Consider the following 14,390-nt stretch of genomic DNA (forward strand, 5'->3'; position numbering starts at 1 on the left):
CTAACACTCTCTCTCTCTCTGACTCAGTCTAACGCTCCCTCTCTCTCTGACTCAGTCTAACACTCTCTCTCTCTGACTCAGTCTAACGCGCCCTCTCGCTCTCAGTCTAACGCTCCCTCTCTGACTCTCTAGTTGTTTCAGAGCTCCAGGTCGCCAGGTCGTGATGGGCGCCAGAGGGGCAGGGCTAAAGTCATCATTGCCAAACCAGGAAGTGTCCACCGCACGCCACTAGCATCGTGCCCTGCGATTGGAGGACCACGCTACTTGCAGGGCCAATCACTGCAGCCCTCCGATACTCGCTCCAGCTGGTCGCCACGACGACACAGCCCTGCCTACAAAGGGGCGGGACTTTCCCCTGGCCACGCCTCCCCACACCGAGCATCCAATCCGGCAGGAGCTATGGGCGTGTCCTTCTCCAAACTGACCAATCAACTACTGAGGGGGCGGTATATAGCCTCACAGACGAAAGCGTCGCTTGACAACAAGGAGGTCGGCTAGGATTGACTAATGTATGGACCAATGGGACGGCTAGCAGGAAGTTAGACAGACAATGTAACTGAATGTTGTTTTTTATGTTTGTCTGATTGGTTGCTCTGACTTGATCATGTGTCTGATTGGTTGCTCTGACTTGATCATGTGTCTGATCGGTTGCTCTGACCAGATCATGTGTCTGATTGGTTGCTTTGACCAGATCATGTGTCTGATTGGTTGCTCTGACTTGATCATGTGTCTGATTGGTTGCTCTGACCAGATCATGTGTCTGAGTGGATTGCTCTGACTAGATGATGTGTCTGATTGGTTGCTCTGACCAGATCATGTGTCTGATTGGTTGCTCTGACCAGATCATGTGTCTGATTGGTTGCTCTGACCAGATTAATAACGTGACTGGACATTTGGAAGTTTCTCTATTGTTTAAAGAATGTTATCTGAATGTTGAAAATGAGACTCAACAATATGTTGCCACAAGGAGCAGGATGAACAGAGAATATTGCAGATGAACATGATACAAGACGATGCAGTAACTCAGGGTATCTGCACAGGAGATCATGATTCACTCAGATACAACGTGATAGCTGCAGGACCAATGATAGACTCACTCAGATACAATGTGATAGCTGCAGGACCAATGATAGACTCACTCAGATACAATGTGATAGCTGCAGGACCAATGATAGACTCACTCAGATACAATGTGATAGCTGCAGGACCAATGATAGACTCACTCAGATACAATGTGATAGCTGCAGGACCAAGACAGATACAATGTGATAGCTGCAGGACCAAGACAGATACAACGTGATAGCTGCAGGACCAAGACAGATACAACGTGATAGCTGCAGGACCAAGACAGATATAACGTGATAGCTGCAGGACCAAGACAGACTCACTCTGATACAACGTGATAGCTGCAGGACCAAGACAGACTCACTCTGATACAACGTGATAGCTGCAGGACCAAGACAGATACAACGTGATAGCTGCAGGACCAAAACAGACTCACTCTGATACAACGTGATAGCTGCAGGACCAAGACAGATACAACGTGATAGCTGCAGGACCAAGTTAGACTCACTCTGATACAACGTGATAGCTGCAGGACCACAACAGGTACAACGTGATAGCTGCAGGACCAAGACAGATACAACGTGATAGCTGCAGGACCAAGACAGATACAACGTGATAGCTGCAGGACCACAACAGATACAACGTGACTCTTTCTTTAACTAACCTTGTCTGGATGTCTGTCTACTGTCTATCTACTGTCACGTTAATTGAATGTTTGCAGGACATTTTCCAGCTGGTTTTTTAATGTTTGCCAGAAAAATGTTTTAATGTTGTTTTTTTAACATGGGCTTTTCCTGGCCAATGGGGCGCTGGACGTAATCTGGCCAATGGGGCGATCTGGACGTAATCTGGCCAATGGGGCGATCTGGACGTAATCTGGCCAATGGGGCGATCTGGACGTAATCTGGCCAATGGGGCGATCTGGACGTAATCTGGCCAATGGGGCGATCTGGATGTAATCTGGCCAATGGGGCGATCTGGACGTAATCTGGCCAATGGGGCGATCTGGACGTAATCTGGCCAATGGGGCGATCTGGACGTAATCTGGCCAATGGGGCGATCTGGACGTAATCTGGCCAATGGGGCGATCTGGACGTAATCTGGCCAATGGGGCGATCTGGACGTAATCTGGCCAATGGGGCGATCTGGACGTAATCTGGCCAATGGGGCGATCTGGACGTAATCTGGCCAATGGGCGATCTGGACATTTGTTGAAACCTTAAAATTTAAGGATTTATTTGATTTTCCTCTGTTTGAGAGGGCTGTCCTCTCCAGGCCCCCGTAGTCTGACCAGCTAGGTTTACTTGGCTGGAGAGACTCTGAGTGGCCTAACGCTCACTCTGATTGGTTACTGGGACTATGGGGGCGTGAGTAACGTTTTGAAACGATGGCAGATTTTTGCCGATGTTGGACATGAACGTTGTTATAACGTTAGGAGAATGTTATCAATAAAGTGATCTTGACTGAACGTTGTTGGTTGGTTTTTACTGTTAGGAGTTAAAGGTCAGGGGTTAGAGGTTACCTGGTCAGTGTACCAGTAGCATGTAGCTAGTACAGTGCATTCAGAAAGTATTCCGAGCCCTTGACTTTGTCCACATTTTGTTACGTTTCAGACTTATTCTACAATGGATTAAATTGTTTTTTCGCCCCTCATCTACACACAATAAATACACCAAAATGACAAAGCAAAAACAGGTTTAGAATTATTTGCAATCGTCACATTTACATTTACAGTATTCAGACCCTTTACATTTACAGTATTCAGACCCTTTACATTTACAGTATTCAGACCCTTTACATTTACAGTAGTCAGACCCTTTACATTTACAGTATTCAGACCCTTTACATTTACAGTATTCAGACCCTTTACATTTACAGTATTCAGACCCTTTACATTTAGTATTCAGACCCTTTACATTTACAGTATTCAGACCCTTTACATTTAGTATTCAGACCCTTTACATTTACAGTATTCAGACCCTTTACATTTACAGTATTCAGACCCTTTACATTTAGTATTCAGACCCTTTACATTTACAGTATTCAGACCCTTTACATTTAGTATTCAGACCCTTTACATTTACAGTATTCAGACCCTTTACATTTACAGTATTCAGACCCTTTACATTTACAGTATTCAGACCCTTTACATTTACAGTATTCAGACCCTTTACATTTACAGTATTCAGACCCTTTACATTTACAGTATTCAGACCCTTTACAGTATTCAGACCCTTTACATTTACAGTATTCAGACCCTTTACATTTACAGTATTCAGACCCTTTACATTTACAGTATTCAGACCCTTTAATTTACAGTATTCAGACCCTTTACATTTACAGTATTCAGACCCTTTACATTTAGTATTCAGACCCTTTACATTTACAGTATTCAGACCCTTTACATTTACAGTATTCAGACCCTTTACATTTAGTATTCAGACCCTTTACATTTACAGTATTCAGACCCTTTACATTTACAGTATTCAGACCCTTTACATTTACAGTATTCAGACCCTTTACATTTACAGTATTCAGACCCTTTACATTTACAGTATTCAGACCCTTTGTTGAAGCAGCTTTGGCAGCGATTATGCCTTTGAGTCTCCTTGGGTATGATGCTACCAGCTTGGCACACCTGTATCTGGGGAGTTTCTCCTACTCTAGAGTCTCCTTGGGTATGATGCTACAAGCTTGGCACACCTGTATCTGGGGAGTTTCTCCTACTCTAGAGTCTCCTTGGGTATGATGCTACAAGCTTGGCACACCTGTATCTGGGGAGTTTCTCCTACTCTAGAGTCTCCATGGGTATGATGCTACCAGCTTGGCACACCTGTATCTGGGGAGTTTCTCCTACTCTAGAGTCTCCTTGGGTATGATGCTACAAGCTTGGCACACCTGTATCTGGGGAGTTTCTCCTACTCTAGAGTCTCCTTGGGTATGATGCTACCAGCTTGGCACACCTGTATCTGGGGAGTTTCTCCTACTCTAGAGTCTCCTTGGGTATGATGCTACCAGCTTGGCACACCTGTATCTGGGGAGTTTCTCCTACTCTAGAGTCTTCTTGGGTATGATGCTACCAGCTTGGCACACCTGTATCTGGGGAGTTTCTCCCATTCTTCTCTACAAATCCTTTAAAGCTGTCAGGTTGGATGTCAGGTTGGATGGGGAGCGTCGCTGCACAGCTATTTTCAGGTCTCTCCAGAGATGTTCGGGCTCTGGCTGGGTCACTCAAGGACATTCAGAGACTTGTCCCGAAGCCACTCCTGCGTTGTCTTGGCTATGTGCTTAGGGTCGTTGTCCTGTTGGAAGGTGGAGCAGGTTTTCATCAAGGATCTCTCTCTGTACTTTGCTCCGTTCAACTTTCCCTCGATCCTGACTAGTCTCCCAGTCCCTGCTGCTGAAAAACATCCCCACAGGGATGGTGCCAGGTTTCCTCCAGATGTGACGCTTGGCATTCAGGCCAACGAGTTCAATCTTGGTTTCATCAGACCAGAGAATCTTGTTTTTCATGGTCAGAGTCCTTTAGGTGCCTTTTGGCAAACTCCAACCGGGCTGTCATGTGACTTTTACTGAGGAGGTGCTTCCGTTTGACCCCTCTACCTGATTGGTGGAGTGCTGCAGGACGGTTGTCCTTCTGGAAGGTTCTCCCATCTCCACAGAGGAACTCTGGAGCTCTGTCAGAGTGACCATCGGGTTCTTGGTCACCTCCCTGACCAAGGCCCCTTCTCCCCTGTTTTCTCAGTTTGGCCAGGCGGCCAGCTCTAGGAAGAGTCTTGGTGGTTCCAAACAACAATGATGGAGGCCACTGTTTTCTTGATGACCTTCAATGGTGAGAAAATGTTTTGGTACCTTTCCCGAGATCTGTGCCTCGTCACAATCCTGTCTCGGAGCTCTACGGACAATTCCTTCGACCTCATGGCTTGATTTTTGCTCTGACATGCACTGTCAACTGTAGGACCTTATATAGACAGATGTGTGCCTTTCCAAAATCCTGTCCAATCAATTGAATTTACCACAGGTGGACTCCAATCAAGTTGTAGAAACATCTCAAGGATTATCAATGGAAACAGGATGAGATCAATTTCGAGTCTCATAGCAAAGGGTCTGAATATTTATGTAAAACCTGTTTTCGCTTTGTCATTATGGGGTATTCTGATGTCATTATGGGGTATTGTGATGTCATTATGGGGTATTGTGATGTCATTATGGGGTATTGTGATGTCATTATGGGGTATTGTGTATAGATTGATGAGGAAAATAATTAATCCATTTTAGAATAAGGCTCTAACGTAACAAAGTGTGGAAAAAGTCAAGGGGTTTGAATACTTTCCAAATGCAGTCACTCCCAGGGTCATGCCAGGGTTAGAGGTCAGGGGTCAGATCTACCTGGTAGCCAGTATAGTCAGTCCCAGGGTCATGCCAGGGTCAGGGGTTAGAGGTTATATCTACCTGGTCAGTACACCAGTACCAGGTAGCCAGTATAGTCAGTCCCAGGGTCATGCCAGGCCAGGGCAGGTCTCCAGTAACCGGGTGTCTAAACAGGTGCATGGCGTCCTCTCTGGGCAGGTGACAGCTACTGTTGGGAATGATCTGAAAAAACAATGAGAATCACACTATAAACCTCACTACTAATATATTACTGATAATAACATTACTACTATTATAATACTATTACTACTGATAATAACACTACTACTGATAATAACATTACTACTATTATAATACTATAATACTGATAATAACACTACTACTATTATAATACTATTACTACTGATAATAACACTACTACTGATAATAACATTACTACTGCTATAGTACTAGTGCTATTATAATACTATTACTACTGATAATAACACTACTACTATTATAATAATATTACTACTGATAATAACACTACTACTGCTATAGTACTACTACTACTATAATGTTATTTCTACTGATAATAACATGACTAATATTATAATAGTATTACTACTGATAATAACATTACTACTGTTATAGTACTACTACTATTATAATACTATTACTACTGATAATAACATTACTACTGTTATAGTACTACTACTATTATAATACTATTACTACTGATAATAACATTACTACTGTTATAGTACTACTCCTATTATAATAGTATTTCTACTGATAATAACATTACTACTGTTATAGTACTACTACTATTATAATACTATTTCTACTGATAATAACATTACTACTGTTATAGTACTACTACTATTATAATACTATTACTAATTTAATACTGTAATACTGATAACATTACTACTACTGATAATACTATTACCACTAATAATACTATTACTACTGATACTAACATTACTACTGATAATAACACTACTACTGCTATAGTACTAGTGCTATTATAATACTATTACTACTGATAATAACATTACTACTATTATAATACTGATAACAACATTAGTACTATTATAATACTATTACTGCTGATAATAACATTACTACTATTATAATACTATTACTAATTTAATACTGTAATACTGATAGCATTACTACTACTGATAATACTATTACCACTAATAATACTATTACTACTGATACTAACATTACTACTATTATAATACTATTACTACTGATAATAACATTACGACTGATAATAACACTACTACTATTATAATACAGATAATAACATTACTACTCATAATAACATTACTACTATTATAATACTATTACTACTGATAATAACATTACTACTATTATAATAACATTACTACTGATAATAACACTACTACTATTATAATAACATTACTACTGATAATAACACTACTATGATAATAATAACATGAGTAACAGTAATAACGATGATAATAACAACAGTAATAACTATGATGATAATAACATTGATAACCATGATAATAACATTATGAGTAACATTAATAACTACGATAACAACATTAACCGTGTTATTTCTTACACTAGTACCCCAGGTCATCTTAGGTTTCATTACATACAGCCGAGAAGAACTACTGAATATAAGATCAGCGTCAACTCACCATCAGTACGACCAAGAATATGTTTTTCGCGATGCGGATCCTGTGTTCTGCCTTACAACCAGTGTAACCGAGTGGATCACATGCAGCGACCAAAAAAAAAAACGACTCAGAAAAAGAGGGAAACGAAGCGGTCTTCTGGTCAGACTCCGGAGACGGGCACATCGTGCACCACTCCCTAGCATTCTTCTTGCCAATGTCCAGTCTCTTGACAACAAGGTTGATGAAATCCGAGCAAGGGTAGCATTCCAGAGGGACATCAGAGACTGTAACGTTCTCTGCTTCACGGAAACATGGCTCACTGGTGAGACGCAATCCAGCGGTGCAGCCAGCGGGTTTCTCCACGCATCGCGCCGACAGAAACAAACATCTTTCTGGTAAGAAGACGGGCGGGGGCGTATGCCTTATGGCCAACGTGACATGGTGAGATGAAAGAAACATACAGGAACTCAAATCCTTCTGTTCACCTGATTTAGAATTCCTCACAATCAAATGTAGACCGCATTATCTACCAAGAGAATTCTCTTCGATTATAATCACAGCCGTATATATCCCCCAAGCAGACACATCGATGGCTCTGAACGAACTTTATTTAACTCTCTGCAAACTGGAAACGATTTATCCGGAGGCTGCATTCATTGTAGCTGGGGATTTTAACAAGGCTAATCTGAAAACAAGACTCCTAAATTTTATCAGCATATCGATTGCGCAACCAGGGGTGGAAAGACCCTGGATCATTGTTACTCTAACTTCCGCGACGCATATAAGGCCCTGCCCCGCCCCCTTTCGGAAAAGCTGACCACGACTCCATTTTGTTGATCCCTGCCTACAGACAGAAACTAAAACAAGAGGCTCCCACGCTGAGGTCTGTCCAATGCTGGTCCGACCAAGCTGACTCCACACTCCAAGACTGCTTCCATCACGTGGACTGGGAGATGTTTCGTATTGCGTCAGACAACAACATTGACGAATACGCTGATTCGGTGTGCGAGTTCATTAGAACGTGCGTTGAAGATGTCGTTCCCATAGCAACGATTAAAACATTCCCTAACCAGAAACCGTGGATTGATGGCAGCATTCGTGTGAAACTGAAGGCACGAACCACTGCTTTTAATCAGGGCAAGGTGACCGGAAACATGACCAAATACAAACAGTGCAGCTATTCTCTCCGCAAGGCTATCAAACAAGCTAAGCGCCAGTACAGAGACAAAGTAGAATCTCAATTCAACGGCTCAGACACAAGAGGCATGTGGCAGGGTCTACAGTCAATCACGGACTACAGGAAGAAACCCAGCCCAGTCACGGACCAGGATGTCTTGCTCCCAGGCAGACTAAATAACTTTTTTGCCCGCTTTGAGGACAATACAGTGCCACTGACACGGCCTGCAACGGAAACATGCGGTCTCTCCTTCACTGCAGCCGAAGTGAGTAAGACATTTAAACGTGTTAACCCTCGCAAGGCTGCAGGCCCAGACGGCATCCCCAGCCGCGCCCTCAGAGCATGCACAGACCAGCTGGCCGGTGTGTTTACGGACATATTCAATCAATCCCTATACCAGTCTGCTGTTCCCACATGCTTCAAGAGGGCCACCATTGTTCCTGTTCCCAAGAAAGCTAAGGTAACTGAGCTAAACGACTACCGCCCGTAGCACTCACATCCGTCATCATGAAGTGCTTTGAGAGACTAGTCAAGGACCATATCACCTCCACCCTACCTGACACCCTTGACCCACTCCAATTTGCTTACCGCCCAAATAGGTCCACAGACGATGCAATCTCAACCACACTGCACACTGCCCTAACCCATCTGGACAAGAGGAATACCTATGTGAGAATGCTGTTCATCGACTACAGCTCGGCATTCAACACCATAGTACCCTCCAAGCTCGTCATCAAGCTCGAGACCCTAGGTCTCGACCCCGCCCTGTGCAACTGGGTACTGGACTTCCTGACGGGCCGCCCCCAGGTGGTGAGGGTAGGCAACAACATCTCCTCCCCGCTGATCCTCAACACTGGGGCCCCACAAGGGTGCGTTCTGAGCCCTCTCCTGTACTCCCTGTTCACCCACGACTGCGTGGCCATGCACGCCTCCAACTCAATCATCAAGTTTGCGGACGACACAACAGTGGTAGGCTTGATTACCAACAACGACGAGACGGCCTACAGGGAGGAGGTGAGGGCCCTCGGAGTGTGGTGTCAGGAAAATAACCTCACACTCAACGTCAACAAAACTAAGGAGATGATTGTGGACTTCAGGAAACAGCAGAGGGAACACCCCCATCCACATCGATGGAACAGTAGTGGAGAGGGTAGCAAGTTTTAAGTTCCTCGGCATACACATCACAGACAAACTGAATTGGTCCACTCACACAGACAGCATCGTGAGGAAGGCGCAGCAGCGCCTCTTCAACCTCAGGAGGCTGAAGAAATTCGGCTTGTCACCAAAAGCACTCACAAACTTCTACAGATGCACAATCGAGAGCATCCTGGCGGGCTGTATCACCGCCTGGTATGGCAACTGCACCGCCCTCAACCGTAAGGCTCTCCAGAGGGTAGTGAGGTCTGCACAACGCATCACCGGGGGCAAACTACCTGCCCTCCAGGACACCTACACCACCCGATGCTACAGGAAGGCCATAAAGATCATCAAGGACATCAACCACCCGAGCCACTGCCTGTTCACCCCGCTGTCATCCAGAAGGCGAGGTCAGTACAGGTGCATCAAAGCTGGGACCGAGAGACTGAAAAACAGCTTCTATCTCAAGGCCATCAGACTGTTAAACAGCCACCACTAACATTGAGTGGCTACTGCCAACACACTGTCAATGACACTGACTCTACTCCAGCCACTTTAATCATGGGAATTGATGGGAAATGATGTAAATATATCACTAGCCACTTTAAACAATGCTACCTTATATAATGTTACTTACCCTACATTGTTCATCTCATATGCATACGTTGATACTGTACTCTATATCATCGACTGCATCCTTATGTAATACATGTATCACTAGCCACTTTAACTATGCCACTTGGTTTACATACTTATCTCATATGTATATACTGTACTCGATATCATCTACTGTATCTTGCCTATGCTGCTCTGTACCATCACTCATTCATATATCCTTATGTACATATTCTTTATCCACTTACACTGTGTATAAGACAGTAGTTTTTTTGGAATTGTTAGTTAGATTACTTGCTCGTTATTACTGCATTGTCGGAACTAGAAGCACAAGCATTTCGCTACACTCGCATTAACATCTACTAACCATGTGTATGTGACAAATAAAATTTGATTTGATTTGATTTGAATTTGATTTGAATGTAATAACTATGATAATAACATTATGATAAATAATAACATTAATAACTATAATAATAACATTAATAACTATAATAATAACATTAATAACTATGATAGTACCATAATAACATTAATAACTATAATAATAACATTAATAACTATGATAATGATACCATTAATGCCTATGATAATAAATTAACTATGATAATAATAACATTAATAACTACGATAACAACATTAATAACTATGATAATAATACCATTAATGCCTATGATAATTAACATTAACACCTATGATAGCAGCATTAACACCTACGATAATAATAACAGTAATAACTATGATAACAACATTAATAACTATGATAACAACATTGATAACCATGATAATAATAACATTAATAACTGATAATAATAACATTAACACCTATGATAGTAGCATTAATACCAATGATAATAACGTTAATGACTATGATAATAATAACATTAATACCTATGATAGTAGCATTAATATGATAATAACGTTAATGACTATGATAATAATAACATTAACACCTATGATAGTAGCATTAATACCAATGATAATAACTATGATAATAATAAATAATAACATTAATAACTGATGACTATGATAATAACATCAATAACTATGTAATAATAAATTAAACTATGATAATAATAACTATGATAATAACATTAACTATGATAATAACAACATCAATAACTATGATAATAACATTAATAACTATGATAATAATAACATTGATGACTATGATAATAACTAACATCAATAACTATGATAATAATAACATTGATAACTATGATAATAACATTAACTATGATAATAATCATTAATAACTATGATAATAATAACATTAATAACTATGATAATAACATTAACTATGATAATCAATAACTATGATAATAATAACATTTAATGATAATAACTAACTATGATAATAAATAATAACTATGATAATAATAAATAACTATGATAATAATAACATTAATAACTATGATAATAATAACATTAATAACTATGATAATAATAACATTAATAACTATGATAATAAATTAAACTATGATAATAATAACATTAATAACTATGATAATAATAACATTAATAACTATGATAATAACATTAACTATGATAATAGCATTAATAACTATGATAATAATAACATTGATAACTATGATAATAACTAACTATGATAATAACTATGATAATAACATTAATACCTATGATAATAATATAACTATGATAATAACATTAACTATGATAGTAACATAATAACTATGATAATAACATTAATACCTATGATAATAATAACATAATAACTATGATAATAACATTAACTATGATAGTAACATTAATAACTATGATAATAATAACATGAATAACTATGATAATAACTAACTATGATAATAACATTAATAACTATGATAATAACATTAATGCCTATGATAATAACAACATTATTACTACACATGATAGTGGAAGTTGCTGTTGACTCACCTTAGAAGGGATGGCTGCCTGGTAAACTCTCTCCAAGTTACTGTAGCCTCCAATCTTGTTGAACGCTGGAGGGACAGACAGACAGACAGACAGACAGACAGACAGACAGACAGACAGACAGACAGACAGACAGACAGACAGACAGACAGACAGACAGTCAGACAGACAGACAGAGAGACAGACAGAGAGACAGACAGACATTCAAACAGACAGACAGACAGTCAGACAGACAGTCAGACAGAGAGGGGACGCTGGTGAAGTTAGGGTGATGGTGAGAATGATTGTGTGTGTGTGTGTGTGTGTGTGTGTACCTGTGATGTTGAGGATGATAGTGTGTGTGTGTGTGTACCTGTGATGGTGAGGATGATAGTGTGTGCGTGTGTGTGTGTACCTTACCTGTGATGTGTGTGTGTGTGTGTGTGTGTGTGTGTGTGTGTACCTGTGATGGTGAGGATGATTGCTCCTATAATCATGACGAAGGTCTGCAGAGTGTCTGTATAGATGACAGCAGCCAGACCACCTGATGAAGACAGAGATGGAGGGAACTAAGGCTTGTAGAATATAGTATAGAAGATAGTATAGAATATAGTGTATAGACCTGCTATAGTGTAGAGGGAGAGGAGGGATAGTAGAATATAGTATAGAATATAGTGCATAGACCTGCTATAGTGTAGAGGCAGAGGAGGGATAGTAGAATATAGTATAGAATATAGTATATAGACCTGCTATAGTGTAGAGGGAGAGGAGGGCTAGTAGAATATAGTATAGGATATAGTATAGAATATAGTATATAGACCTGCTATAGTGTAGAGTGCAGTGACCACCAGCATGAGGACGGTAGACAGGTACAGGTTCCATCCTAAACACACCTGGACAAACAACGCCCCTGAGTACAGGTCTGTCTGATGGAGGGAGACGAGAGAGAGGAGGGGGAGGGAGGAGAGGGGGAGAGAGAGAGGAGGGGTAGGGAGGAGAGAGGGTGGAGGGAGGAGGGGGAGAGAGACGAGGGAGAGAGGAGGGGTAGGGAGGAGAGAGGGTGGAGGGAGGAGAGATGAGGGGGAGGGAGACGAGGGAGAGAGGAGGAGTAGGGAGGAGAGAGGGAGGAGAGAGGAGTGGGAGGGAGACGAGAGAGAGAGAGAGGGAGGAGAGAGAGAGAGAGAGGGGGAGGGAGGAGAGAGAGAGGGAGGAGAGAGAGAGGAGGGGGAGGGAGGAGAGAGAGGAGGGGTAGGGAGGAGAGGGGGAGGGAGGGAGGAGAGGGGGAGGGAGGGAGGAGAGAGAGGGAGGAGAGAGAGAGAGGAGAGAGAGAGAGAGAGGAGGGGTAGGGAGGGAGGAGAGAGAGAGAGGAGGGGGAGGGAGGAGAGAGAGAGGAGGGGTAGGGAGGAGAGGGAGGGAGGAGAAAGGGAGGGGGGGGAGGGAGGGGAGGGAGGAGAGAGAGAGAGAGAGAGGGGGGGAGGAGAGAGAGAGAGAGGAGGGGGAAGGAGGAGAGAGAGAGAGGAGGGGGGGAGGGAGGAGAAAGAGAGAGAGGGGAGGTAGGAGAGAGAGGGAGAGGTGGAGGGAAGAGAGAGAGGAGGGGGAAAGAGGAGAGAGAGAGAGAAGAGGGGATTAGAGAAAGAGGAGGGAGGGGAGAGAGATGGGGGAGAGAGCAAAAAATAGAGAAATCAGGTCATCCGTTGTCATAGTAATTGTGTTCTGACCTCTGAGACAATGACAGTCTATTCAGTGACACCAGAACAACGACAGGGCTGTGTGGTGTGATATATCATACTGATATCTTGGTGAAGACAGACAGCATCAGAGAGAGAACAGACAGGTAGGTTCTGATCCTCTCCCCTCCGAACCGACGACCCAGGTACTCCGGCATGGTCACGATCTGGAACAAACACACTGTCTGTTTAAGAGAGACGCCCAGCAGAGGAATGTTCAGGTTAAAGAATTCTTCAACTAGCTGCAACACGCAGGAAAGGGTGTGTGTGTGTGTGTGTGATAATCAGCTGGTTACACTGCCCCCTGCTGTCTGCTGATGGTACTACTACTATACATAATAATCAGCTGGTTACACTGCCCCCTGCTGTCTGCTGATGGTACTACTACTATACATAATAATCAGCTAGTTACACTGCCCCCTGATGGTACTACTATACATAATAATCAGCTGGTTACACTGCCCCCTGCTGTCTGTTGATGGTACTACTACTATACATAATAATCAGCTGGTTACACTGCCCTGCTGATGGTACTACTACTATACATAATAATCAGCTGGTTACACTGCCCCCTGCTGTCTGTCTGCTGATGGTACTACTACTATACATAATAATCAGCTGGTTACACTGCCCCCTGCTGTCTGCTGATGGTACTACTACTATACATAATAATCAGCTGGTTACACTGCCCCCTGCTGTCTGCTGATGGTACTACTACTATACATAATAATCAGCTGGTTACACTGCCCCCTGCTGTCTGCTGATGGTACT

The 14,390-nt window shown here is 42.1% G+C and overlaps 1 protein-coding gene across 1 annotated transcript in view; it reads right to left on the reverse strand.

The window, feature by feature from the left end:
• LOC121845324 (sodium/glucose cotransporter 5-like) overlaps nt 1-13,873 on the reverse strand; it is a gene marked incomplete at its 5' end in the record, with an annotated part of 55,828 nt that extends 41,955 nt beyond the window's left edge. The window contains 5 exons of the mRNA XM_042316464.1: nt 5,518-5,658; nt 11,917-11,981; nt 12,356-12,436; nt 12,713-12,818; nt 13,682-13,873. Of these exons, the coding sequence (XP_042172398.1) occupies nt 5,518-5,658; nt 11,917-11,981; nt 12,356-12,436; nt 12,713-12,818; nt 13,682-13,873 (585 nt within the window). The remainder of the gene's footprint in view (nt 1-5,517; nt 5,659-11,916; nt 11,982-12,355; nt 12,437-12,712; nt 12,819-13,681) is intronic.
• Between the last annotated feature and the right edge of the window lie 517 nt (nt 13,874-14,390).

Source organism: Oncorhynchus tshawytscha, unplaced genomic scaffold (assembly GCF_018296145.1).
Source record: "Oncorhynchus tshawytscha isolate Ot180627B unplaced genomic scaffold, Otsh_v2.0 Un_contig_1312_pilon_pilon, whole genome shotgun sequence".
Classification (NCBI taxonomy): Eukaryota; Metazoa; Chordata; class Actinopteri; order Salmoniformes; family Salmonidae; genus Oncorhynchus; species Oncorhynchus tshawytscha.